The following is a 25,370-nucleotide window of genomic DNA, read 5'->3' as shown; positions in this document are numbered from 1 at the left end:
AAGCCTGATGATCTATAGGCTTGTGGTCCTTTTGAGTATAGCAATTCTGTATAAAAGGTAAAGGTTTCCCTTGACGTAAAGTCCAGTCGTGTCCGACTCTAGGGGGCGGTGCTCATCTCCGTTTCTAAGCCTTGGAGCCGGCGTTGTCATAGACACTTCCGGGTCATGTGGCCAGCATGACGACTCGGAACGCCGTTACCTTCCCGCCGAAGCGGTACCTATTGATCTACTCACATTTGCATGTTTTCGAACTGCTAGGTGAGCAGGAGCTGGGACTAGCAACGGGAGCTCACCCCGCCGCGCGGTTTCGAACCGCCGACCTTCCGATCGGCAGCTCAGCAGTTTAACCCGCAGCGCCACCGCGTCCCAGCAATTCTGTATAGCCTGTACTTATTATATTTATTGTTTAATGAAACAGACATAAAGTATTTTGTGACTTTGGGTCCTAAGACTGCTAGATGTAAAAGTCGAAACAGAGCAAGAAACATGATGAATCTGTAATTTTATGAGTTACAAAGTATTCTTGCACAAGGATATCTGGAAAATTATGCCAATGATTTCTGAATTAAAGGGATTCCCAAAGAATCCCTACCATATAGCTGTATGCAAGTTCTAAAGAAAATTTATAGCATTGGTATTGGGATAAAAAAGCATGACAAAGTCATTATGCATGCTATGTCTGTCTGTGTTATTCCCTAAATTCACCCACCCACACACATGCTCTTCTTCATTTTTCTGCACAGGTAGGTGAGAATTCAGTCCTGCTAACTCAGTTTCCCACTGATGATATATCACTAATAGTTTCTTAGTAATACCATCCTAATAAACATTATCCTTTCATCTTGCTTTGGGTTTGCTTGGCACAGGTGGATACAGATTACTATCAAGCTTCATTTGTCAAAGCAAATTACGAGGATAAAACCCTCACTATTTCAGGATTGAGAGCATTTACAAGGTATTCCATAGTAGTCACTGCTTTTGTAGGAGATGTACATACTGCACGTACTGACGGCAAGTCTAGTTCTTCAGTTATTGTTTCCACTTTTGAAGCAGGTAAGTCACTAATCCTATTTGCTCATTTTATTTAAATGTGTTTATTTTATTATTTATTTTATTGATCGAATTTTATCACTGCCCATCTTCCCCCAAAGTGGGGACTCTGGGCAGTTTACAACAAAAACAAAGTTTAAAATTCAATGCCATTATAAATACAATAAATATGAATATAAATAAAGAGTAAAAATATAAAACGCTATAAAATCCAGATGGCTAAAGATTGTATCTCAACCCATGAGTATAAAGGGCCCTTCTAGGGTGCTAGCCATCCCCAAGAAAGACTATTCCCCTTCCTGCTCAGGCATGCTGGCAGAACCAGGTTTTTAATTTTTTACGTAAGTCCAGGAGTGAGGGGGCCTGTCTTACCTCCAGGGGAAGAATGTTCCAGAGGGCAGGAGCTATTGCAGAGAAGGCCCATTTCCTGGGCCCCACTAGATGGAATTCTTTCACAGATGGGATCCATAACATGCCCTCTCTACATGATCCGGTGGGATGAGTCGATGTGATGGGGATGAGACAGTCCCTCAGGTAACCTGGCCCCATGCCATGTAGGGCTTTAAAGGTGATAACCAACACCTGGAATTGGACCCAGAAGCAAACTGGGAGCCAGTGCAGCTCACGTAGCAAAAGTGTTTGTTTGTTTGTTTATTTATTTCTCAAATTTGTGCTACCACCCATCTCCCCCCAAAGAGGGACTCTGGGCGGTGTTACACGTGGTGACCTGTGTGGCTGCATTCTGGACCAGTTGTAGCTTCTGGATATCCTTCAAGGGTAGCCCCATGTAGAGCACATTACAGTAGTCTATATGGGAAATGACCAGGGCATGAGTGACTGTTCGAAGGGCCTCTTGATCCAGGAAAGGGTGTAACTGGCACACAACATGAAGTTGAGCAAAGGCCTTACTGGCCACAACTGCCACCTGCTCTTTGAGCAGGAGCCGTGAGTCCAGGAGGACCCCCAAATTACACACCGGGTCTGCCTGGGGCAGTGCAACCCTATCCAGAACCAAATATGACAATTTCCCATATTCTGAGGAGCCATTAATCCACAGCCACTCCATCTTACCAGAGTTCAGCCAAAGCCTGTTGTTCCCCATATAGGCCCCCACAGCCCCCAAGCACCTGAAGAGGGTGGTCATGGCATCACTTACTTCACCCAGGATGGAGATGTATAATTGGGTATCATCAGCATACTGATGATACCTCATCCCGTGGTGATGGATAATCATGCCCAGTGGTTTCATGTAGATGTTAAAAAGGAGCGGAGAGAGTACTGAGCCCTGCGGCACCCCACAAAGGAGGAGCCATGGGCTGGATCTCTCGCTCCCAATCAACACAGATTGGGACCAGCCCTGGAGGATGGTGATGAACCAGAGTAGAACTATGCTGCCCACCCACAACTCCCTGAGATGCCCCAAAAGGATACCATGGTCGATGGTATCGAAAGCTGCTGAGAGGTCAAGAAGAGCCAGGATGGATGTGCTACCCCCATCCAGCTCCCACCAAAGATCATCCATAAGTGCGACCAATGCCGTTTCCATTCCATAACCAGGTCTGAAACCTGACTGAAAGGGTTAATGAAAGGTTAATTACTGAAAGGTTTAGCTATCTGAGTGCATAAGCATTACAAAGTGAATTACAACCAAAACTGTAAAAAACATTAAAAGCATCAATAATTTTTAAATTCTTATCTAAAACAACAACATTCCATGCAGTGTCCAAAAGGTTTATATCACATATACAACAAATTGTATATACAACCTCCTCACTGCCACTAAAACCTTTAGTTTATCTGTTAGGCTCCTGAAAAGAAAGGTGAACCAAGTAATTTTTATTTGACTTACTTGGAACTTAATATCACAAGGGAGCTTAAGATATCAGCTATTATCTTCAACCTTAAGCCTTGAGGCAATCCATTGAATATAAAACCCACCATATATTTATATTTTTCCCAAATGCAGTATGGGCAAAGTCACTATAGATTTTGCTTCTTAAGGTCTTTTTAAAAAAGACCTTAAGTAATTCTATGCCCATCATTTTTTTTCACTAAGAAATTAGGATACTACTTAGATTGCTTTTTCAATGAAATCCACATAGACTGCCCATAGAGTCCAATTGATATTGAAGCTACAAAATAAGGTTTTAGAGGGAAGTTTCACTGGGAGCAGTGAAAATTGGAAGGCTACAGAAATTGAAAGTTTTATTGCAAACTTACAAATCTATTATATAGGTTTACTTTTCAGGAACAGAGGAAGTAACTTTTTAATGAGAATCAACTCTTTGTCCATCATGCTCTGTATTTTCTATATAATCCAGTACAGGTAGTCCTCACTTACTGACTGCAATTGGAACCGGCAACTCTGTTGCCAAGCAATTCAGTCATAAAATAAAACATCATGTGACTGTGCCAACTTATAACATCAATTCTGGATGTGGTCATTAAGCAAATCACCTGCGGTTGTTAAATGTGACATCACATCACTGTGACTTGGGACTTCCTGCCAGCATCCCCATTGACTTTGCCTGTTGTAAGCCAGCTGTGAATGTTGCAAATGGCAATCACATGACTGTGGGATGCTATGACTGTCGTAAAAGCACACAGGTTGCCAAGCACCCGAATTGTGATCAAATAACCACAGGGATGATGTAACAACCGCAACTTTGAGGACTGGTCATAAATCTCCTTTTTCAGTGCTGTCATTACTTTAAACAGTTGCTGAATGAGCAGTTGGTAAATGAGGACATCCTGTATTGTTGATTTTAATGGTGAAGTATCAGAGAGGCCTTGCCTTTATTGAGATGGATGGTAACACAGGTTAGACCAAGGACCTTCTGTAGAGCTACCAGAACTGTGTTGCAAGGTTATAGATGATTGCTAGAAGACAGCAAAATATCATTTTGCTGCTATGTAGAAGTCATCCAGATTTATACTGCATAGATCTGGTAGCCCTAACTTCTGTATTCAAAGTAGATTCTGAATATGGCTCTTATTCTAGGAAAATATGTTGTTCCCTAATCTTTTGGAATCTAGATGCCTAGTAATGTTTTTAATTAACTGTTTCATCAGCTACTGATTTTTTTTCAGTGCCCAGAGACCCACTTAACAATGTAACATTTCAGAAGATACCCGATGAAGTAACAAAATTTCAAGTGATGTTTATACCACCCTCTGAACTTAATGGGAATATTCAAGTATATCAAGCTATGGTATATAAAGATGATGACACAGACATCTTTCAGATTTATAATTTGAGTGTTATAGACAGAACAAATAAGTCAATCACTGCTATGATAGAGGGATTAAAAGGAGGACACACATATAATATCAGTGTAAGTTGAACTCTTCTTTTTCCCACAATCAATAATAAGGTTAAATTAAATGTAAAACAAACTGAGGAGGCTTTATTTATTTATTTGAATTTATCAGCACCCAACTCCAGTGGACTTTTTGCTGTTGAGATGTTTATAAAATGAATTTATTTCCTGTTTTACTTTTATTTCAATAAACTTGAAATTGGCAAAATATATAATGAAAAGTGATCAGCCAAATCTATCTATCTATCTATCTATCTATCTATCTATCTATCTATCTATCTATCTATCTATCTATCTATCTATCTATCAATCACACTTCCAACCAGAGAAATGAGACCCGCTGACTTAAGTGAAGTAACTGGTATGCACAGAATCAAAATCTTATTTTTCCAATGTACTTTTTATGCCATACATGTATCCTTATAGATATACACAGTGAAATACAGTTAATTAATCACTTGATTAGTGGTTGACTAAACATACTAAATGCTGTTTTATTTGTTTAGGTGTATGCAATCAATAGTGCTGGTGCAGGACCAAAGATTCAGCTTAAAATAACAACAGATATTAAAGGTAGACTATTATAAGTCTTTTATAATTTTATAATAAAGCCAGTGACCATAGAAATATAAACTCAGCTTGCTTTCTTCTGGGTTTTCATACTCTGGTTACTAGAATGTAATAAGTGTATATCTTGTTTCATTTTCAGCCTGGTCATAACCAACCATACTATTTTGACTAGTACTATAATGCAAGTTAGCAAAATAACACCAGGTTTTACAGAAGTAGCAGCAAGATTGAACTGAGTAATTTGTTAAACTATGCAAAGACTGAAATCCTGAACAAATTTATTAAAACACATGTCCCATTAAACCCAATGAAAGTTGAATTTAAGTAATAATGGGATTAAAATATTTTTAAACCTGTTTGGTCAATAATATTATGGGTGGCCCTATAAATTTTATACATGAATAAAGATGTGGTATGGTATGAATGAGATTCATATTTTCCAGTTCCTTGTGAAACGTATCTCACAGTTTTATTTGCACAATTTCTACTATAGTAATATAATTCAATTGTAAATTGGGTTATGCAAAGATAAATACTCACAATTCCCCATTCTAAAAAAGGAATGAACAGAAATGCTTGGATAGGAAAACTGACTGCTATTGCTTTACAGTTTGTGAATTATCTATCATCTCTGTTGGTAGGACCATAAAATGGCTAAGTGGATATGACTCAATTCACTAGTACTTATCTGAATAGTAATTTTAAAAGATTTGTTGTGATCAGATTTAACTGGAAAACATTGTAGCATTTATTTGTCTCAAAACAGAACCACCAAGACCTAGTAAAAAGCCAGTGCCAGTTTATGATACCAGTGGAACATTACTTGTCACAGCTACTACAATTAGTATTCGTATGCCAGTTTGCTACTATAATGATGATCATGGGCCTATCAAGAAAATACAAATTCTTGTTGCAGAAGCAGGAGGTATGGATATTTTTTTTTCCTTAAAAGGAACTTATGAATCTCCTTTCTATTTCTACCTTTTCTTAGCCTCTATTTGTCTTATTTGCTCATGGAGACTTGTGAGTTTTGGAGTTCTTCATGAGCTACATTTGGATCATAAATGCAAATGAATGGCAGAAAGAATGTGATTCACAGAAAGTATGGTACTTGAATCAGCAGAAGAAACTGGGCAGGAAAACTAGCAACAGAGAGAATGGAAATCTTGTCATTGATTCTACTCTCTTTTCCGTTAACTCAACATTTTTGTAAACATATAAATTTTAAGGCACTTTGTGATAGTAGGTGGAATATTATATTTAACCAAATGGCAGTCCTGTACTCATTTACCAATGAATAATCTTCTTTTCAGACTCATTGTCTGAGTAGATAAATATACTATTGCACTATAAATAAATTAAATGAGGAAATTGTGGTATTATAATCCTGCCAAATTATTCAAACTTTGTGGTAATCAGGCTTTCAATATTTCCAATGTTGTTTTTTAAAATCACAATTCTTGGGGATATTTGTAGTTATATGTTACCCTTTTTATTTTAGGAAAATAAATATATATTAGCTTAAGTATGTTGTAGGTAGTATTACAATTATTATTATTTTTTGTTGTTGTTCTTTAAATAACAGAGAGTATTATGTACCTTAAAGATTAACAAATTTGTTGTAGTGTACACTTTTGTGTATTGCACTGAAATTTATTGGATTAATGACCTTAAAAGAGAAATAAATGCACATATAGGGCTGGGAAATAATAAAAGAAGAGATCAAACCTATATAATGCATCACTCTTCTTTTTTTGCGGTTCAGTTCAGAATGATGACAATATCACTAAATGGCATGATGCATACTTCAATAAGGCAAGACCCTATTTTGTAAATGAAGGCTTTCCAGATCTTCCATGTATAAAAGAGAGTGAAGGACTGAGCACCAAAGAAGACATATATGTAATAGGGGCTGATAGCACTTGTATGATACCAGGAAGTGAAAAAAATTTTTGCAATGGACCACTGAAACCCAAAAAGCAATATCTGTAAGTATATGACTTGTATTTTATAGCAGTAAAGTAGATTATACAGATATCATTAAGAGAAAGAATTTGCAGAGATGACAAAATTGACTTGTTTGATCAGGGAAAAAGCAATAGCTACATTTGTTAGTGACTGGAAACCCTTTATGAACTTTCTGCTGAAAAAAAAAAAAAAGTGAAATAGTGATTTATGGGTTTGAGGATTAAAAGGGTAGAATATGGAAAAAAGGGAGCCATGATGTAACCTTAGAGGGAGAGGATAAAATATAAATGCATTTATAACTTGTAAAGATTGGAAGCCACTTCTCTTTCTTTTTCTGTCTTTTTTGCATTTTTTCTTTCATTTCTTTTCTATTTACTTATTGTATTGTTTTTACTTTGCAAAAACCCTTCTTTAATAAAAACTAATTTTTAAAAAGAGAAGGAAAAATGCAGGACTTTGCAGCAGATTTGAACAGTTTGGGGCACATGGAGATATTCATGCAGCAACTGATAGTAACTTCTTAAAACAGCTACACCTTTTCCTAGGATTTCATAGTTGCCCCTGCAGCTGCAGTGCAATTTGAGCTAAAGACACGCCTGAGTTGCCAACAGGTGGTATACAATGTCCAGTCATGCTCTGAAGCATGTGATTCTTTGAATCCAAAGAGCTGCAAAGCAAGTATAGAATAGATTGTAGGCTACAGGGGTGGTGTCCTTAATTTATACATACATTTTATATATACTTATAAAGTATGCTTGGGTATGTGTATATAATGTTATGTGTTTGCTTTTTATAGATTTAAGTTCAGAGCTACAAATATCAGAGGTCAATACACAGATTCAGACTATTCTGATCCCATCAAAACTTTAGGTAAAGAATGTTCAATCACAAATGTCTATTTATTAGTAACGTACAAATCACTTTTAAAATTTCCTTGTAAACCTGTGTCCCTGTTGTTATGAAGACAACTCCTCTGCATCAAAGGTATAGGGTTCCATTGACTTTCATAGCTCCTGATGCTCTTATGTATGTAATCTGCCTATATATCTAATCTCATTTGAATTTTTTGTAGGTTTACTTGCATTTTTGGGGAGGTAATGTTCATGCCATGTAATAAGATACTCCATTCATTTGTTAGCCACAAAGGCTGTAGAAATTCTTGGTAAGATGTAACCCTTAGAAAGACTAGCAAATAGGTGCTGGTACACCTATTAGAACAGATCATTGCCATTATAACTATGATGCAGCTATTGTTTTATATTATAGGTGATGGGCTGTCTGAAAGAGCTGTAGAAATAATACTTGCAGTTACTTTATGTATACTTTCTATTGTTCTTCTTGTGGCTGTAATTTATGCATTTGCAAGGTAAGTACTTGTCTAGTTGCATGAGCTGAATTTTTAAGTTTTAGAGGAAGAATTACTTATTAATTGAAATGAATTATATTTTTTATTTACTCCTTCGTCCTCCTCTTTTCCCCACAACAGCAATCCTGTGAGGTGAGTTGTGCTGAGAGAGAGGGACTGGCTCAAGGTCACCCAGCCGGCTTTCATGCCTAAGGCAGGACTAGAACCCTCAGCCTCCTGGTTTCTAGCCTGGTGCCTTAACCACTACACCAAACTGGCTTTTTTACAATTCACTGGCAAATAATTATTGTCATAACATTACACCCAGCAAGGCAAACATTCTATGATAACAAGAGGTCATAAACTTTATTCAACAATTTATAGGTATTGTATAGAAACTTAATCAGCAAACATGATTAAAGACTAGTATTAGTCTAGTATTAAAGACTAGTTCCAGAATGAAAAGGCAAGAAGGTTATGCCAGTTCTTGTCCTGCAAAAATGTTTTCCCTCACAGGTCTTGCTACACTTCGTGGAATTGTTTCTAATACACCTTCTTTAGGAAAATAAGTGAAGTTAAAATCTCTTTGAAGATTTCCATGCAAGAGCTCCTATTGCTTTTAATTTTGAGATCAGTATAATAGAACCAGACCAATTTTTGGTGGTGTCAACAGTAGATCTTGGAGGAAATAATGAAAGAAACAAGAGTGAAAGTAGATTGATTTCAGGAAGAAACTGTACGAATCCTGTATGAAAAAAAAATAGAATTTAGTTTAAATAGAAAATTATTTGCAGTGAATATTAGACATAATGTAGGATGCAACAAGAAGTATGTATGTGCAAATTAATGTATGAAAGACTAAGTTGTCTTTGACAGGGAAAACCACAAGGGGGGGGGAGTGATTACAAAGTATACGTAAATTATTAAAAATTAGAGCAAGAAGATTAATCTGTGTAACTTGGTAGAATGTTTGCTAGGAGGTGAAAATGGATGGAGAAATCTAAAGACATGAAAATGCTGATAGAAAGGCAGCCAGATATGTGGTCTGTTGAAAGGAATGAATATTGCTGAAAGAAGCAAAAATGCCATGCATAACAGCATGTTTATGCTCACATTGCTATATAGAAGTGAGAGTTGTGTATGTCAAGAGAAACATCAACCAGTTGAACGTACTAGAAATAGGGTACTTTTAATAAGGGTGGATGGAAAAACCAGAAGAGATAGGGTCAAGAATGAATAGGTGCTACTGGATGTGGACTGTGCAAAAGTGAGTGACCAGTACAAAACAAGTGCAGTGAGGTGCTTTGATCATATAGAGGAAACAAATACACATTGAATTGCAAACAATTAAAGAAGAGTAAATCAGTACAGTGGAAGAAGAAGATGTAGAAAGTTGTGGTTATGTGGAATTGATAGATTCCTCAAAAAAAGATTTTTAAACAAATAAAGTAATGTACAAAGCAATGTATGGATGTGATAGAATCAAGGATAGTTTGCATCATTTGCAAGGACAAATGAGATAAGTTAAAAGCAGTTTTACCCATGTTTCCTTTTCTTTTTCTCATTCCTTTCCTGTGCTATAATGATGCTTATCTCAAAAGGAATTAACATGAAGTGTATGCATGTATATATGTAAATCTGTGTGGTTGCTAAGAGTCAACACTGACTTTATGTCAATCAATCAATCAATCAATTGCATATGTATGTATCACAGAAGTTTTATTTTAAAAATTCTAGTGTACAGGTCAGTGTTTTCTTTGTGCCACTGGGGAACTAAAGATTCTTTCTAACTAAAGTGTAACCAATTCTAGACAGCTAGAACACAACTTTGAACATTACTATTGACTACAACTCAGTTCTAGTCAAAGACCAGTAAGATAATATTGATATGGCTATTGCCAGGTAAACACAGCTGATATAACAGCAGAAAAATGAGGGTGTGTGTGATTTCTTGTAATATCATTGATACATTTTAATTTGTTGTTATACTGATAAAATTGAAACTTTAATGTTTATTTTATATTGAAACTCTGCCATCCGTTTGGAGTGCAAATCTTTGTAATGATACCATATCTCAAAACTTTAAAACATAGAAAATAATAATTGGCATTTTTATTTCTCATTTTATTGCGTCTTTACATAATTTGAGGATTTTGTAATTTAAAGTGCAATACCATCGAAAGTCAATTCTTTGTAGTTATGCATAGATACATGTTTCATAAATGCTCCAGTGAGGTTAAGGATTATGAATAACATTAAATATTGCATCTGATTCAATATCCTTTGTGTTGGTTTAGAATTCGTCAAAAGCAAAAAGAAGGAGGTACATATTCTCCACGGGATGCAGAAATTATTGACACTAAATTCAAACTAGACCAGTTGATCACAGTGGCAGACCTGGATATGAAGGATGAAAGATTTACACGGTAAGCAAACTCTTTAGGCAAAACAGTTGTTCTGGGGGTCTGAAGCCATGACCCTATTATGACCTTTTACTTGTTTAGAAGTATTTGTGGTATTCTTATTTGCACAGGTCACAAAGATCCTCTTTCAAAGGGTGACCTCCAGACACTTCTCTCAGGAATTTAGATAATCATTTGCTCTTCTCCATGTTGGAATAATGACTGAAGGCAGCCTTTATATATCATGCCCTGCTATTACACACTTATCTCTCTGAGCTGAAGTGCTTTTGATGAGGGAATGTAAAACTACTAATAATGCTCTGATACACTGTTGGTCTCAAAGTAATGCAACAGTGTGTTGTTCTCTGCTGTCTGATAGTATCTCTGAAATCTCTTAGCAATGGTGCTATAGCATGATAAACAGATTCCTGTGTTTGGTTCAGGAGACCTGAATTCAAATCCATGAATAGTCATACTTTTCCTGGTCATAAATCTTTCAGCCTAATCTTCTTTACTGGATTGTTCTGAGGTTTAATTAGAGGAATGTAGTCCCTATGAAGGATGAAGAAAACTAAATGGCTGGATTATAACATCTGGGGGAAAATGTACTTTTCTTTATAAAAGTAATGTAAAGGTCTTTTACATTACTCTTCAAAAGAGTTTAGGAATCACTTTTGAGGCGCCATCTTCAACAGAAGATTTTTTGCCACTAATTCTAGTGAATTTACCTGGAAGGAAAATATCGGTTAATGTATTTTTTTACTTAACTTCAGATGAAAGATGCTAACTTCAGAAGGAAATGGATCTAAAATTATTTAAATTATACTAGGCTTCCAACAAATGATATAGAAACCACTGCTGATCCTCAGATACCAAAGTAAAAATAATCATATTTTTTTAACATTTTCACTTAAACCTTAGTGAGATATTTCCATTATCATTTGCAAGATTTCTGACAGAACACAAACATCTCATAAGATTTGGTGATCTCCCAAGATGGTAGGCAATTTAAATTTTTTGAATTAACTCTAATATAATTTGGGAGTTTCATATATACAGTCTGGGAAAGAAGAGAGAACAAAGTGTGTCAAGATGATGACTGGTGCTACATTGCTAAGCCATGGTTTATGTGATGGCTCTCAAAAACTTTACTGCTGGTATAGCTGTCCACATAAAGGAAGAGGTTGGGAACTACTGAACTACTAGTCAGCAAATAGTTTGTCTATTTTTTTAACATTACTTACTTATCTTAGACATAAACATTATGTTGTAATATTAAAGAATATGAATGTGGTAATTTCATTAAAGGTAATGATTAATTTTTTTCAAGAATTCTATTTATTTCACAAATTTACATGGCTGCCCATTCACCAAAAGGAACTCTGGGCAGAGTGGTTGTAAGTCCTATTAAAATGAAGGAATCTAAATTTTACTACCTTTGCTTGTAAATTAGCAGTTTTCCAGTTACCATTCGTGGAACAAATTAATTAATGTAACAAATGAATTAGCAGAAAAATCGATGGCTTAGTTATCCTTCCTCAATAAATGTCATTACTTCAAATGATAGAACAGAGACCTCAGCTGTTGAATTGAACTTAATACTACTGACAGGTTATTTTAAGTGAAAGGGCAACATTTTGGAATTTGAAAGTGAAAAAATATTTTTTGGAATGCATGAACGTGCCCCATCATGCATAAGTAATACATCCTTCATATTTTAACTAATGCATTAATGACCTGGGTCTTCCTCTAGGCAGTAGGGCCAGGAGATTAAACCAGCCCTGTTGGTGGATTCGTTGTTTGATCTATATGGGTTAATACCAGATTTTTAGGCATGGGCATATGTTATATTTTATATTATATTATATTATAATTATAATTAATTTAGGTTTATATTTTTGCATCATATTTTGTTGGTTTTAATCCTTTGTGCACTGCCTAGTCACCCGTGAAATGGATGGCTATATAAATTATTTAAATAAACAAATAGATTGGCAAAGAAAGAAAGCATTCACTTGTGGGGGCAGTCAGGAAGCCCTTTTAGTCCTATCACTTTTGTACTTACTTCATGAGTTCATTTGAATAGCAAAGCTGGTTTCTGTCTGAGTATTTAATCACAAGTGGGTTTTGTTTCCAGATATTCCTCTTTTTTCTTTAGACGCAAGGAGATATTTATCATACAGTAAGTTACTGCATGGCTGAAGATTCAACGTGTGGTTTCGAGTGTGAAGTGTTCACTTGTGTGATACTAGGTTATACTAATTTTTATTTGAAATAATACTTTTCTTAGCACTTCAGATGAAGTTTGTATCAGTTCGCTAGTGATGACATTTGTTTTCATATCTTCCAGAGGCAATGCAGGGTTTTTCCTCATGGCAGAAAAATCAGTGTGTCATTATTAGTGCTGTAATAGCACATGCATGATTCAGCATAATATCCTATCCCCAACCTGCCCCCCAAGACATGGCATTTGGCACCATGCCTTGAATAAATCTATTTGCTGCTTTAAAAACACAATGACAATTGAAGGTGTGTAATGTAACAAAAAGAGCCTTCAGAAAATAAAAAGTCAAAGGCTCACATTATGGTCACAAAATATGTATGAGGAAGCATTGTTTGTGTTTGACATTGTTTTGTTAAATTACTGTAAACAAAATCACTCTGTGTAGACAAATTTGTGGATCCCAGACAAATCCTGAAGCAATAATTATTTTTTTATGATATGTGAAAAAATCATGTAAAAGGTCTTCTAAGCAGATCCCAAAGACTTCATTTGTACTGAAGTTATAGAAAGGTTTTATTCAAACTTAACACACAGTATCTTTCAATTTTACCAAACTTGGACTGACCAGTAACTAAAGCATCTTTTAGTTCAGTTCTCATTTACTCCAATTCTCCTACTGAAAGAAAAAGACAAATTGTAGATGATATCAAGAATAATGATAATCAAGATTCAGAATTTCACAATCCAATTTTCCCAATTTCCTAATTTGCAAATTTAGATTTCCCAAAATCTGATTTAAAATAATAATATATTACATAAGGAACTGAAAATAATAAAACAGACTTCCAATCAATTTAAAATAATTATTAATTTAAAATTTAATACAACCAATTTCATTTTCAGGGAAAACTACATACAGTTAGCCTTCACTTAACAACCATTCATTCGGCGACCGTTCAAAATTATGACGGTGCTGAAAAAATGGATTTACGACCTGTGCCTGAAATTACAACGGTTGCAGTACCCCCGCAGTCACATGATCAAAATTTGGGTGCTTGGCAGCCCACCTGCATTTACAACTTCAACTCCCCCCACCCACCTATCTTCCCTCCCGCCATCTCTGCCCTTTTGGAAGCCCTGCACTTGCTGGGCAGCAAGCAGACCCGGAACCACGTAGTTCTGGGGATGCAGCCAGCTCCAGCCTCCCTAGTCCACCCACATGAATATCCAGCCAATCCCAGCTACCACAGCCTCTCCAGCCTGCTTTTGTTCATCCCGCTGCCTCCTCTCTTCTCCCAGTTCCCCGGACCTGCCTTTGGGCTTTTTCACTCAGCCTCTGCGGGAGAAGCAGAAGCGCCTCACTGCCAGACCCAGCTTCTCTGGCGAATGTTTCCTCTCCACATGGCTCCCTTCCAACTGCTGTCTCCCAAAGCTTATGCTATCTTCTCAGAGCCTTTTTGGGAATCTTTTTAAAATATAAATGCAGAATTGGGATTTCAAGTATAGTACTTCTGAAGCTAAACTGTAAGACATGAAAACTGTAATCTCCATGACATTCTTGATGCCTGGTTTATTTACATATATTTTCTTCTAGCATTCTTTGACCATCAGATGACTTCTCTATTGATTTCCTTCTTGCAGACAAATCTTTTACATAATACATAATGTTATGAAGCTTCATTACTTAACTTTAAGCCCGTGGAAGGCAATTCATTGTGAAAAATAAGCCTAAATGCTTATGTTTTTGTTTGTATGTTTTGGTCTTTTCTTGTTTTAAATTGTCTGCAGCTAATGAGTATAATAAATTGAAGCTGAACATTACAAACAGACAAATTCAGTATTATCTTAATATCATTACTTTACACTGTTAACAAGCTTGTTTTCAAAATAATTCTTCTGAATTGTAAGAAACTTGTAAAGTGCTGAAACCATTCACATATCAGCTATAAAATGTATTTAGGTGAATATCTCACACTATTATGAAGTAGATTAAGGTCTGAAAGATAAGAAGGAAAAAAGTATTTTAAAGATTTTTTAATAGGGTTTGATTATTCTATATTGTTCTGAGAGAGATAGACCAACAAAGGTCTTAATTAACTTGTTAAAAACTATTTCCATGGCTATTCCTTGCAAGTACTCATGTTGCTTATGAGTTAAGCCTTTAGTCTACATATTCATTTCTGTGGAGTCTATTGAAAAAGATATAATTCCCAACAGTTTTCAAGTGATTGACCCAAAGAGTAAGATGATTCTGTTTGACAACATGAATGCCGGTCACCATTGCCAACATAAATAAATGGCGTCTCTTGATTCTACATCTAGACAAATAACTTTCATCTGGGAAGGGGAGAAAATCATACTAGAAGTGAAACTGAGCCTAGGCTTTAAGGCTCTATCTATCATTCAAGATAGATAATATTGCAAGTTCTGATAAACTGTTGCTGTATATAGAATAGCTTTGATGATCTAAATGTTTTCCCAAAACCTGATGGAAGGCTTGTTGGATGAAGCATTTTGATTTCCTGTATAAGCCTGAAACATGGATGTCTTGCAGATTTGTGACATGCAGTTATTTACAAAGTCAGCATTGGATGGATTGAATGGAGGAAAATAAATCATCTGCACAATAATTTCTGTGATTCTGTAACTCAACCTTTTCTAAGATGAAGTATTCCAGATGAATCCTAGCCATTAAGGCCAAGAGAATCAGGTTAAAGAAAGCTCCTGTAAATCTTATTACTGAGTGCTTAGCAAATTAACATTTCTTCCACTCAGTGTTTCTGTAATCTTTAGATAAATATATTTATGCCATAAAACTTAATCCCATTCTAATTTCATTCAATATATCATTTATTGATCATTTATTATATATTAGATAATATTTTTACTGTTTGGTCCTAATTCAGCTCCATAATACTTTTTTGCTTAAGAAAGATCTTCCTCTTTTAGTAGCTGGCAAGCACTGATTATCTATTGGAGGGCAGAATGAGGAGTCAGTGATGAATGTCCTTCTAAAAAAAATTAAAAGTTTCATCAGCCTTGATTAGCATTTTAAAAGTATGCACATAGTACTTACTCAGCATAGGTTCATCTTCTCATCTTTGATGGAACTTGATCCAGAAGTGAGATGGAAGCTTTTCCCCATGCAATTGATTCATGATCATATTAAATTACATTTGTCATAATTTGATATTTTATTATATCACTGTGAAATTTTACATAAAATTCCAGGGGATGAAACCCTATCTTAACACAGTGGCACATACTGTCCAGATCAGGTGGCCAGTAAAGCAGGGTGTTATATGAATAAAGACAACCCTCTTTCATAAGATTGTCTGGTATAAAGAAATTGTTCTTTGCATTTAAAAAATCTTAGTTTACAAATCTTTCAGTAATTCAGACTGTAATCCTATACCCACTTGCCTGTGAATAAGATCTACTGAATACAGTGGGATTCAGTTCCAGATTAAACCCAAATATAATACAGTCCTTGAAATATTTCATTTTCATAACCCAAGATGGCGACCAGGAGCGGACGCTGATTGCAGCTCCTGGAGGGGGGAGGATTCGGGTCGCTGAGAGCCCCGCGGGCCTTGTTACCAGCCCCTTCCCTCATGGGGGGCTTGGGGAGGACAGACAGACCCTGTTTAAATTTTGGGTTCTCTGGCCTTGATGCCTGCAGTCGGCATTGGAGGCAGTGGGAGTCCCCCCGCCCCGGGTGGAGCAGCAGAGCACAGCGGAGCGGAGCGGAGGAACGCGGCAGACCTTTGGGGCGGATGTAGAACGCGGAGGACCCTTGGGGCGGCTGTTCTCTGGCCTTGACTCCTGCAGCCGGCATTGGAGGCAGCGGGACCCCCCCCTGGTGGAGCAGCAGAGCGCGGTGGAGTGGAGCGGAGGACCGTGGCAGACCTTTGGGGTGGCCACTGACTCTGTGGAGCCTCCGTGGATGAGGGAGACTCCCATGGATTCGGGGAGACCTCTGTGGACCCAGGTGGACCCTGGATGCCTGGTTGGACTCAGAGGCCCTGGCGGATGCCTGATAGAACACGGCAGTGTGTGAAAGATTCTGGAGAGAACGTGGCAGGCCCTGGGGCAGTTTCCCTTCATGGAAAACGGTGGACACGGCTTCCTTGGGACAGTGGTGGACCCAGGTTAACCGCAGGAGATCTTCAGTGGGCCTGAGTGGACCCTGCCAGACCCGAGAGACCCTGGCAGATCTGGACAGCCTCCACAAGGTGGCAGAAGACTGGAGACCTTGGAGGTGGAGTCCCATGGTGTGGACCAGAGGACCGTGGGCCCTGGGTGGACCTTGTGATCTCTGGCAGGACTCTGGTGGAACACTCATAGACATTGGTGGACTGGGGATTGTCAGGGTTCTCGGGCTCTGTGTCTGGGGGTCTGGAGAACGCCCGTTTGTTAGAAGTGGCAGAGTAGTTTGGTGGGCCCCTCAGAGTGAGTGTGGGCTTACCTCCAGGGGTGAGAGTACACGGAGGGAGCCCAAGATTGAATGGGGTGTGTAAGAGTACCCACCCCTGAGTGAAAGACAGGAGGTGGGTAGGAATGGGTGGGGTGCCCCCCTGTGACCAGTGAGAGTGGTGGTGGGGTGGACACAGTGAGTGAGTGGATGGGGGGTAGGCTCCAACAGCACCAAGAGCAGGAGCTGGTACACTGGAGGGCCTGCCTCCACCTGAGGTTGACTGAGGGTGGGAGGATGTGTGCATGGGGGAGGGGACCTTTGCATTATCCCAGGGTGGCTGGTGGTTTGGAAGTGGAGGCAACTGGTCCTGGCGACTCTGGGTGTTGTAGGGCAGGTTTCACTATTGAGGTAGTGATGGACCGGGGATGTTACGACGGGAACTGGAGGGCAGGCCATTTCCTGGGAAGACGCTCCCGGTGTCTGTTACCAGTAGCGTGTTCTGGCCCTCCAGGTTCATACCCAGGTCCTGGTCAGCAGATCCCTGAGGGTCTCTGGCTACTGCTTCTGAATGCCAGGTCAGTCAACAACAAAGCCCCCCTTATAAGTGACTTGATCGCAGAGGAGTGGGCAGACCTGGTGTGTATCACCGAGACCTGGCTGGGTCAGGAACGGGGGGTAGCCCTTTCAGAAATGTGCCTGGCTGGATTTCAGGTGTGGCACCAGCTGCGACACCGGGGCAGGGGAGGTGGGGTGGCAGTTGTCATCTGAGAATCTCTAGTAGCCTTCAGGGGCGCTGCTCCACAGGTAGCCGGTTGTGAGACCCTGTTTCTCAAATTGGGCACCCAAGAACAGTTGGGAGTGTTGCTGCTGTACCAGCCTCCCTGCTGCGTGGCAACCTCCCTGCCTGAGCTGCTTGAGGCTGTCTCAGGGTTGGTGGTGGAGTTCCCCAGGATTATGATCTTGGGGGACTTCAACCTACCTTCCCTGGGGCATGCCTTGGATGCAGCTCAGGAGTTCATGGCTACCATGGCAGCCATGGGCCTGTCTCAGATCATTCAGGACCCAACTCAAGACAGTGGCCTCACTCCGGACTTGGTTTTCTTGTCGGAGCAGTGGCAATGTGATCTGAGGGGAGAGGTAGATCTGTCCCCATTGTCAGACCATGCCCTGGTGGCCCTGAGATTCTCTTGTGCTGCCCCCCTCCGCAGGGAGGCAGGACCCATTCAATTGGTCCACCCCCGGCAACTGATGGACCCAGTGAGGTTTCAGAAGGAGCTGGGGATTATACCTGGGGATCTACTCCACTGTCCATTGGAGGTCCTGGCCACAACCTGGAATAGAGAAGCAGCCGGGGCCTTGGACAGGATCGTGCCTGTGTGGCCTCTCTTCCCCACTCAAACCCGGCACTCCCCGTGGTTTACAGAGGAACTGCGGGTTTTGAAGATGGTGAAGAGACGCCTAGAGCGCCGCTGGAGGAAGACAAAGACTGAATCTGACTGAACACAAGCTAGAGCCGCTATTAAGGCCTACCTTGTGGCGGTAAGAGCGGCGAAACATCAATATTTCTCTGCTCTTATTGCATTGGCAGAATGCTGCCCAATGGCCCTGTTTAAAATTACGCGATCATTATTAGGTAGGGGGGACTCTGTCTCCCACCTACAGAGCCGTGCGGAGGAATTTGCTGAGCATCTGCAGGGTAAAATCGCTCAGATTTGGTCCAAGTTGGACTCTAAGCATGGGGCAGAGTCTGGGGAGATGCTGAGGGAACGTACTTACCCGGTTATCTGGGAACAGTTTCATCCTGTTGGGCCTGAGGAAGTGGACAGGATCCTCTGGATTGTAAACACCACTACGTGTCATCTAGACCCATGCCCTTCCTGGCTTGTGAAAGCAGCCTGGGAGGTGACATGTGGTTGGGTTCAGGTGATGGTTAATGCATCTTTGAGGGAGGGAGTGGTTCCTGTTGCCTTTAAAGAGGCACTGGTACACCCCCTCCTCAAAAAGCCATCGCTGGACCCTACTGTCCTGGACAACTTTCGTCCAGTCTCCCACCTCCCCTTTTTGGGGAAGGTGGTTAAGAAAGTGGTGGCGTTACAACTTCAGAGGATTCTGGATGAAACGGATTATCTAGACCCCTTTCAGTCAGGTTTCAGGCTGGGATATGAGTCAGAGACTGCATTGGTCATGCTTATGGATGATCTCTGGCAGGAGCGGGATGGAGGCAGTGCATCCATCCTCGCTCTCCTAGATCTCTCAGCGGCTTTCAATACCATCGACCATGGTATTCTTCTGAGACGACTCAGGGAGTTGGGAGTGGGCAGTGTGGTTCTGCGCTGGTTCACCTCCTTCCTCCAGGGCTGTTCCCAGTCGGTGGTGATAGGAGATGAGAGATCCGACCCTCGACCCCTGCTTTGCAGGGTGCCAGAGGGTTCGGTTCTCTCCCCTCTCCTATTTAACATCTACATGAAACCGCTGGGTGAGGTCATCCGTCACCACGGGATGAGGTACCATCAGTATGCTGATGATACTCAGATATATATCTCTATCCTGGGTGAAGTAAGTGATGCGGTCAATGCCCTTTCTCAGTGCCTGGGGGCTGTGGGGGCCTGGATGGGGAGCAACAGGCTTCGGCTGAACCCTGGTAAGATGGAGTGGCTGTGGATTGATGGCTCCTCGGTATCCGGGAAGTTGTCATCTTTAGTTCTGGATGGGGTTGCACTGCCTCATTCAGAATCCGTGCGTAACTTGGGGGTCCTCCTGGACTCACGACTCCTGCTCGAAGAGCAGGTGGCAGTCATGGCTAGGAGGGCCTTTGCACAACTTCAGGTTGTGCACCAGTTATGCCCTTTCCTGGATCGAGATGCCCTCTGGACAGTCACTCATGCCCTGGTCATCTCCCATACAGACTACTGCAATGCACTCTACATGGGGCTACCCTTGAAGAGTATCCGCAAGCTTCAGTTGGTCCAAAATGCGGCTGCGCGAACAGTGATGAGTGCTCCAAGATCAGCACATGTAACACCTCTACTGTGTGAGGTACATTGGGTTCCAGTTTGCTTCCGGGTCCAATTCAAGGTGCTGGTTATCACCTTTAAAGCCCTACATGGCATGGGGCCAGGCTAGCTGAGGGACCATCTCATCCCTATAACATCAACCCATCCTACCCGATCATGCAGAGAGGGCATGTTCCGGACCCCGTCTGTAAGAGAATTTCATCTGGCGGGGTCCAGGAGGCGGGCCTTCTCTGCAGTGGTGCCCACCCTGTGGAACATTCTACCCCCCAAGGTGAGGCAGGCCCCTTCGCTCCTGACCTTCCAGAGGGGCTTGAAGACCTGGTTTTGCCGCTTTGCCTGGAATGGGAAGGGCAATAGTTCTTCCCGGGGGTGGCTGGTGATGTAGAGTTCTCCCGACGGAATGGAAATCTCCCACTTGGATTTTATATTTATATTTTTATTATTTTAATATTGGTGATTTTATGATGTTAGGTTTTAAGGTGAATTTTATTGTAAACCGCCCAGAGTCCCCTTTTTAGGGGGAGATGGGTGGTGATAGTAATGTGAATAATAAATAAATAAATAAATAAATAATACAGTCCTTGAAATATTTCATTTTCATAACCCAGAATACCCATAATCATAATTGCTAAGCAGTGTTTTAAATGCCTTTAAAAGTGCAGTCAAGGAAGGAAGGCAGGCAGGCAGGCAGGCCATATTTGGATCTTCTTGTTACTCTATGTCTAGTGTTTCCTGATTTTACACAGAGCTGGTTTGATTATATTACAAATATGGTAAATAGAAAGGACAGAACTGTAAAGAACTTAATTTTATCACCAGATATCACTTCCAGGTACAAGACGGAGCTATTCACTTGTTCTATTAATATTATAATGTAATGTTTCAAAGCGCTTCAGTACTTACAGTCAACAATTAACAGTATTTTTCTTTTCCTCAGGAATCTTATTTTTATTTTGTCTATCCCAGCAAAAGGTCTTCCATCTACAGCAGAATAAAAACTTTGAAAACTGAATAAAATGGGACCAAATTTTGTGTGATAGAAAAGCCAGTGAAACAATGATTCAGTTAAAAAATTAGATAGTTCTGGCTTGGAACAGCAAAAAACTAGCCATTAAAAAAAACCCTTGCACTGCATCCCTATGGGAGAGAGGTTTGGACAACGGCTTGTAATGCTACCAACTGCTCTATGCTAAGCCCTCCTCCCTCCTCCCTCTGAGTACATGATCCAAAGTGAAGTGTATGCAGCTCACTTTGTGCTTCTCTGGGCGCACATACACACAAATACTGTATACAGAAGCAAGATGAGAGAAAAGCAGGAAAAAAGATTATGTATGATACACATACACACACACAACACTTTAATCCATTACATGTACACACTTAGGAGAAAAAAATTACAGACCCCTCCTGAATTCTTAAAATCATCCACTAAAATCAGATTATGTAATTAGGAAATTCTCAACCATTATAATGTGTGAATATAATTTCTAGAAAAATGACTACTATTATATTACTACTGTGTCTTTTATGTTTTCCCTTTTCAGTCTATATGATGTTTATTTGTTTAAAATGTTAATAAACATGCATTGGAACATTCCCCAATCTAGTGCTCTCTGAATGTGTGGGAGTCTGTGAGTTCTGATCCCACACATCTGGAGGGCACCAAATCAGGAGAGGTCTACTGACATACTATCACATACCTAAGTAGTACAAGAAAGTTTCATGTGTTATTTTAAACATAGCAGACATTGTCCCTTCAAAAAATGAGACATTATACTGGATTCTCAATCCTGAAGCACAGAGCTTAATAAAGTATAGATATTCTTCTGAACTTAGAAACCCTCTTTGCATTACATATAACTTGGTTAGAGAAGAATAACTAAATTGTGAAACACCTTTACCTGGTCTGCAACGGTGGTAGCTTTAGTTTGGGGCTGAATGAAGTGAAATAACCTCACATAATTCACTACATCATTAAAAAACTGAAAAGAGGGTTAATATAACATTAATCCTCTCTTCCACCTACAGTGGCCCTTCTGCACTTCTTAAGGCACTCTACTCCTCTTCTCTTGCAAAAATAATTTAAAATAATTTATATTGGCACAGCATCTCATAAAATGAAATCTAAAAACTTTAAAAATGTGAATCATTCATACATACTTAATGTTGTTTGATTCCTTAGTTCCATCTTTGTTGAGTCCAGAACCGATTTAGAGTGCAAAGTGTTGCCTGACTCACAACTTACCTTATTTGACATAATCTCTGTTGCAGGTTACTTAGTTATAGAAAATCCATCAGGTAAGTTGAGTTTTATATTGTGCCTAGTCTGATGAATTGTAATGTGTGATATATATTGGTATACGTATTAGAAAAAGTTCCAAGCTGTGTATAAATCATAAAAGCATGACCAATTGCATGGTAACTGGAGAAATGCTCTCTCTCTCTCTGGGGTGAAGCCTGCATGTCTGTGTTTTAGCTTGGCAAGTAATACAGGGATATTTAACTCCTAGGGGTTTAAAAACCATGTCATTATGGGAATGATGTCACTGCTATATTTTATGTATCTAAAGCCCTGCATTGTATAAAATGGTTTCTGTGTGACAAAAGAAGCATTATCTGCTTGAATTGAACTGAAAGGTGATTTTACAAACTTGCATAAATATCAGAAGACTGCAATCACATTTGTAAAACAGTTTGTAGATAACAGTTGCAGGCTGTCAAATAAATAGGATAAAGTTTAAGATGGAATTCTGTTATTTCAAAACTATTCCAAATGTAAATCTTAATAGTTTTATATGTATAGAAAACTGTATGTTAACTTTCCAATAGAAATGTCTTCATTTTAAGCCTCACTTTTTCCCCCTTTATTTCAAGGCCAATAGGCAAGAAATGTTTTCTGCAACATGTTGAAGAGCTCTGCACAAATAACAACATCAAGTTTCAGGAAGAATTTTTGGTATGTTACCAGCAGTTGTCACAACATTGTACAATCTCCACTTGCTTCACATGATGCACCTTGATCATCAGTATCCAATGAATAGTTTGATCTGTGGAAAGCAATGTTATACACATATCGCTTCTCTGCCATTTGATCAGAAATACATTGATCCTCCTTATTCCTGCTACAGAAATCTTTCCCTCACTGCTGCTTGCCTACAAACAAAAAATACAATCTTCATTCCATTTTGTCTTAAGAAGTATTCCTTTTTACTTGAATTCTTAACTTCTCTGAATATAGTCCTGATTCTGATGTAGAGGCAGATGGTTTCTAAGTTTGTCTCAGTTCATTATTTTGGGCCTTCCCATAGAGAAGAAATAATATGCCTCTTAATATTATTATTCCTGCTACAGAATTACTTCTTCAGGCTAACCACATAGAGTCCCCATTCACATAACTGTCTTACATCCTTATGAATAGAAAAATTACAGAAATTTTATAAATAGGACCTGCAATAATCAAACATAGATGTGGAAACCTTAGTTCTCCTCAATGTGATGCCATCCAGCTGGATCAGAGTTCATGATTCCAACTATGCTGGTACAGATTTGCAGGAGATAAATTATGAAATTATTATGAAAGTTCATCAGCAATTTCAGCTTGTTAGTCTGCTGTCAGCTGGCAGTGTTTGGCCATGTTCACTTTTTTCTGCACATATCTAAAGAAAAATTTTATCATTATTTCCATCTCTTGTAATCTGACCTTATTCTTTAGCCTTCTTGACACACTCTGCAATTCTAGCCCAGTTGCTTGTAGACTTCCTGGGTGACTTGCCAAAACATTTTCTATATGTATTTTTTTTTCAAATTATCAGTAAGTTTTTTTGTACAGCCACAATGTTTTCTTCTATACAACTTTCTACAAGAATATGTTTTTGAACCCATATTTTTGTGCTTTAAATGCAAACTGAGGCCAATAAAATGAAAATTATGAATGTAAAGCAGGTGGTTGGGAGGTCAGAAAAGAACTCCATTGACCCCACATTTTTCTGCTCCTTTTCAAATAAAGGTAAACCAAACTTAGGTTTAAACAGGAGAAAAAAATCAGCAAGGATTAGGAGGCTATGTTCACACCTATAATCATTTCTGTACAGGTAGTCCTTGTTTTAGCGACTGCCTCATTCAGCAACTGTTCACAATAATGATAGTGATGAAAAAGTAACTTTATGACCAATGCTCACATTTACAATCTTCTCAGGTCTGTAAAGTAAAGTAAAGCTGAAGTAAGATGATAAGCACAGTTGGGGTTTCACTTAGTGACTGCTTCACTTAATGACTGAGTAGCTGATCTCAATTGTGGTCGCTAAATGAGAACTGCCTGTAAACTCAGAATGCTTTGCCCAAATCCATTTTAGTATTTTTTAAAATTGTTTACAAATCAACAGTAGACCAATTTGCTGTATAACAATTTGCAGTGGTGAAATGAAAAAGATCATCCCCAAATCATAGCTTTTTATTATCTTGTAGGAAAAAAGGTGTTTCATGATTCCCCTAATTTGTAAAAGTTTGAACTTTTACTGAGCATTTGGCATAGTCTATGTTCAAATGTTGGTATTAGCAAAGCATATTTTATCATGAACTGTGTACAGTATAATAAGGCAACCAAAGATAATAAATTGAAAAGTGTTGGAATTGGTAGAAGCAATAAATCCTTAATAACAATGTGATTTTTATATATGTTTTTGGTCTTTTTTTTACTCTTGAAAGTTTTTTTAACTTACTACTTCATGATTTTTTAATTTCCTGACTATGACACTCCCATTCCTGTACTTTTAGACTGTATTTCAACTCATCTCTTTCCTCATCCTATTTGCTATGCACAGTATTCATATTTCTGTCTTCTCTGCACTAATTTGAATTTCTTACAGAGGCCAGTGAGAAATAACAAATTGCCAGTTGTTCTGCTTGATTAAATACGTAACTTGTTCTCACATTGTTGTAGTTTCTTTCCCAAAGTGAAGGCTTAGGAAAAATGCTAGGCAAGACTAAAGCAATCGACACTTGTTGCCACCTTAAATAGCTCAGGAAAAGTCCTCACCCTGTTTGATTTCCTCTGTTAACAG

The 25,370-nt window shown here is 39.0% G+C and overlaps 1 protein-coding gene across 1 annotated transcript in view; it reads left to right on the top strand.

The window, feature by feature from the left end:
- PTPRQ (protein tyrosine phosphatase receptor type Q) overlaps positions 1-25,370 on the top strand; it is a 99,093-nt gene that overhangs the window by 62,605 nt on the left and 11,118 nt on the right. The window contains exons 28-37 of the mRNA XM_063309335.1: positions 867-1,053; positions 4,141-4,385; positions 4,877-4,943; positions 5,707-5,865; positions 6,706-6,928; positions 7,705-7,778; positions 8,175-8,274; positions 10,551-10,679; positions 22,582-22,608; positions 23,185-23,266. Of these exons, the coding sequence (XP_063165405.1) occupies positions 867-1,053; positions 4,141-4,385; positions 4,877-4,943; positions 5,707-5,865; positions 6,706-6,928; positions 7,705-7,778; positions 8,175-8,274; positions 10,551-10,679; positions 22,582-22,608; positions 23,185-23,266 (1,293 nt within the window). The remainder of the gene's footprint in view (positions 1-866; positions 1,054-4,140; positions 4,386-4,876; positions 4,944-5,706; positions 5,866-6,705; positions 6,929-7,704; positions 7,779-8,174; positions 8,275-10,550; positions 10,680-22,581; positions 22,609-23,184; positions 23,267-25,370) is intronic.

The sequence above is a fragment of the Candoia aspera genome, chromosome 7 (assembly GCF_035149785.1).
Source record: "Candoia aspera isolate rCanAsp1 chromosome 7, rCanAsp1.hap2, whole genome shotgun sequence".
Taxonomy (NCBI): domain Eukaryota; kingdom Metazoa; phylum Chordata; class Lepidosauria; order Squamata; family Boidae; genus Candoia; species Candoia aspera.
This window is presented reverse-complemented; position numbering and strand designations above follow the sequence as displayed.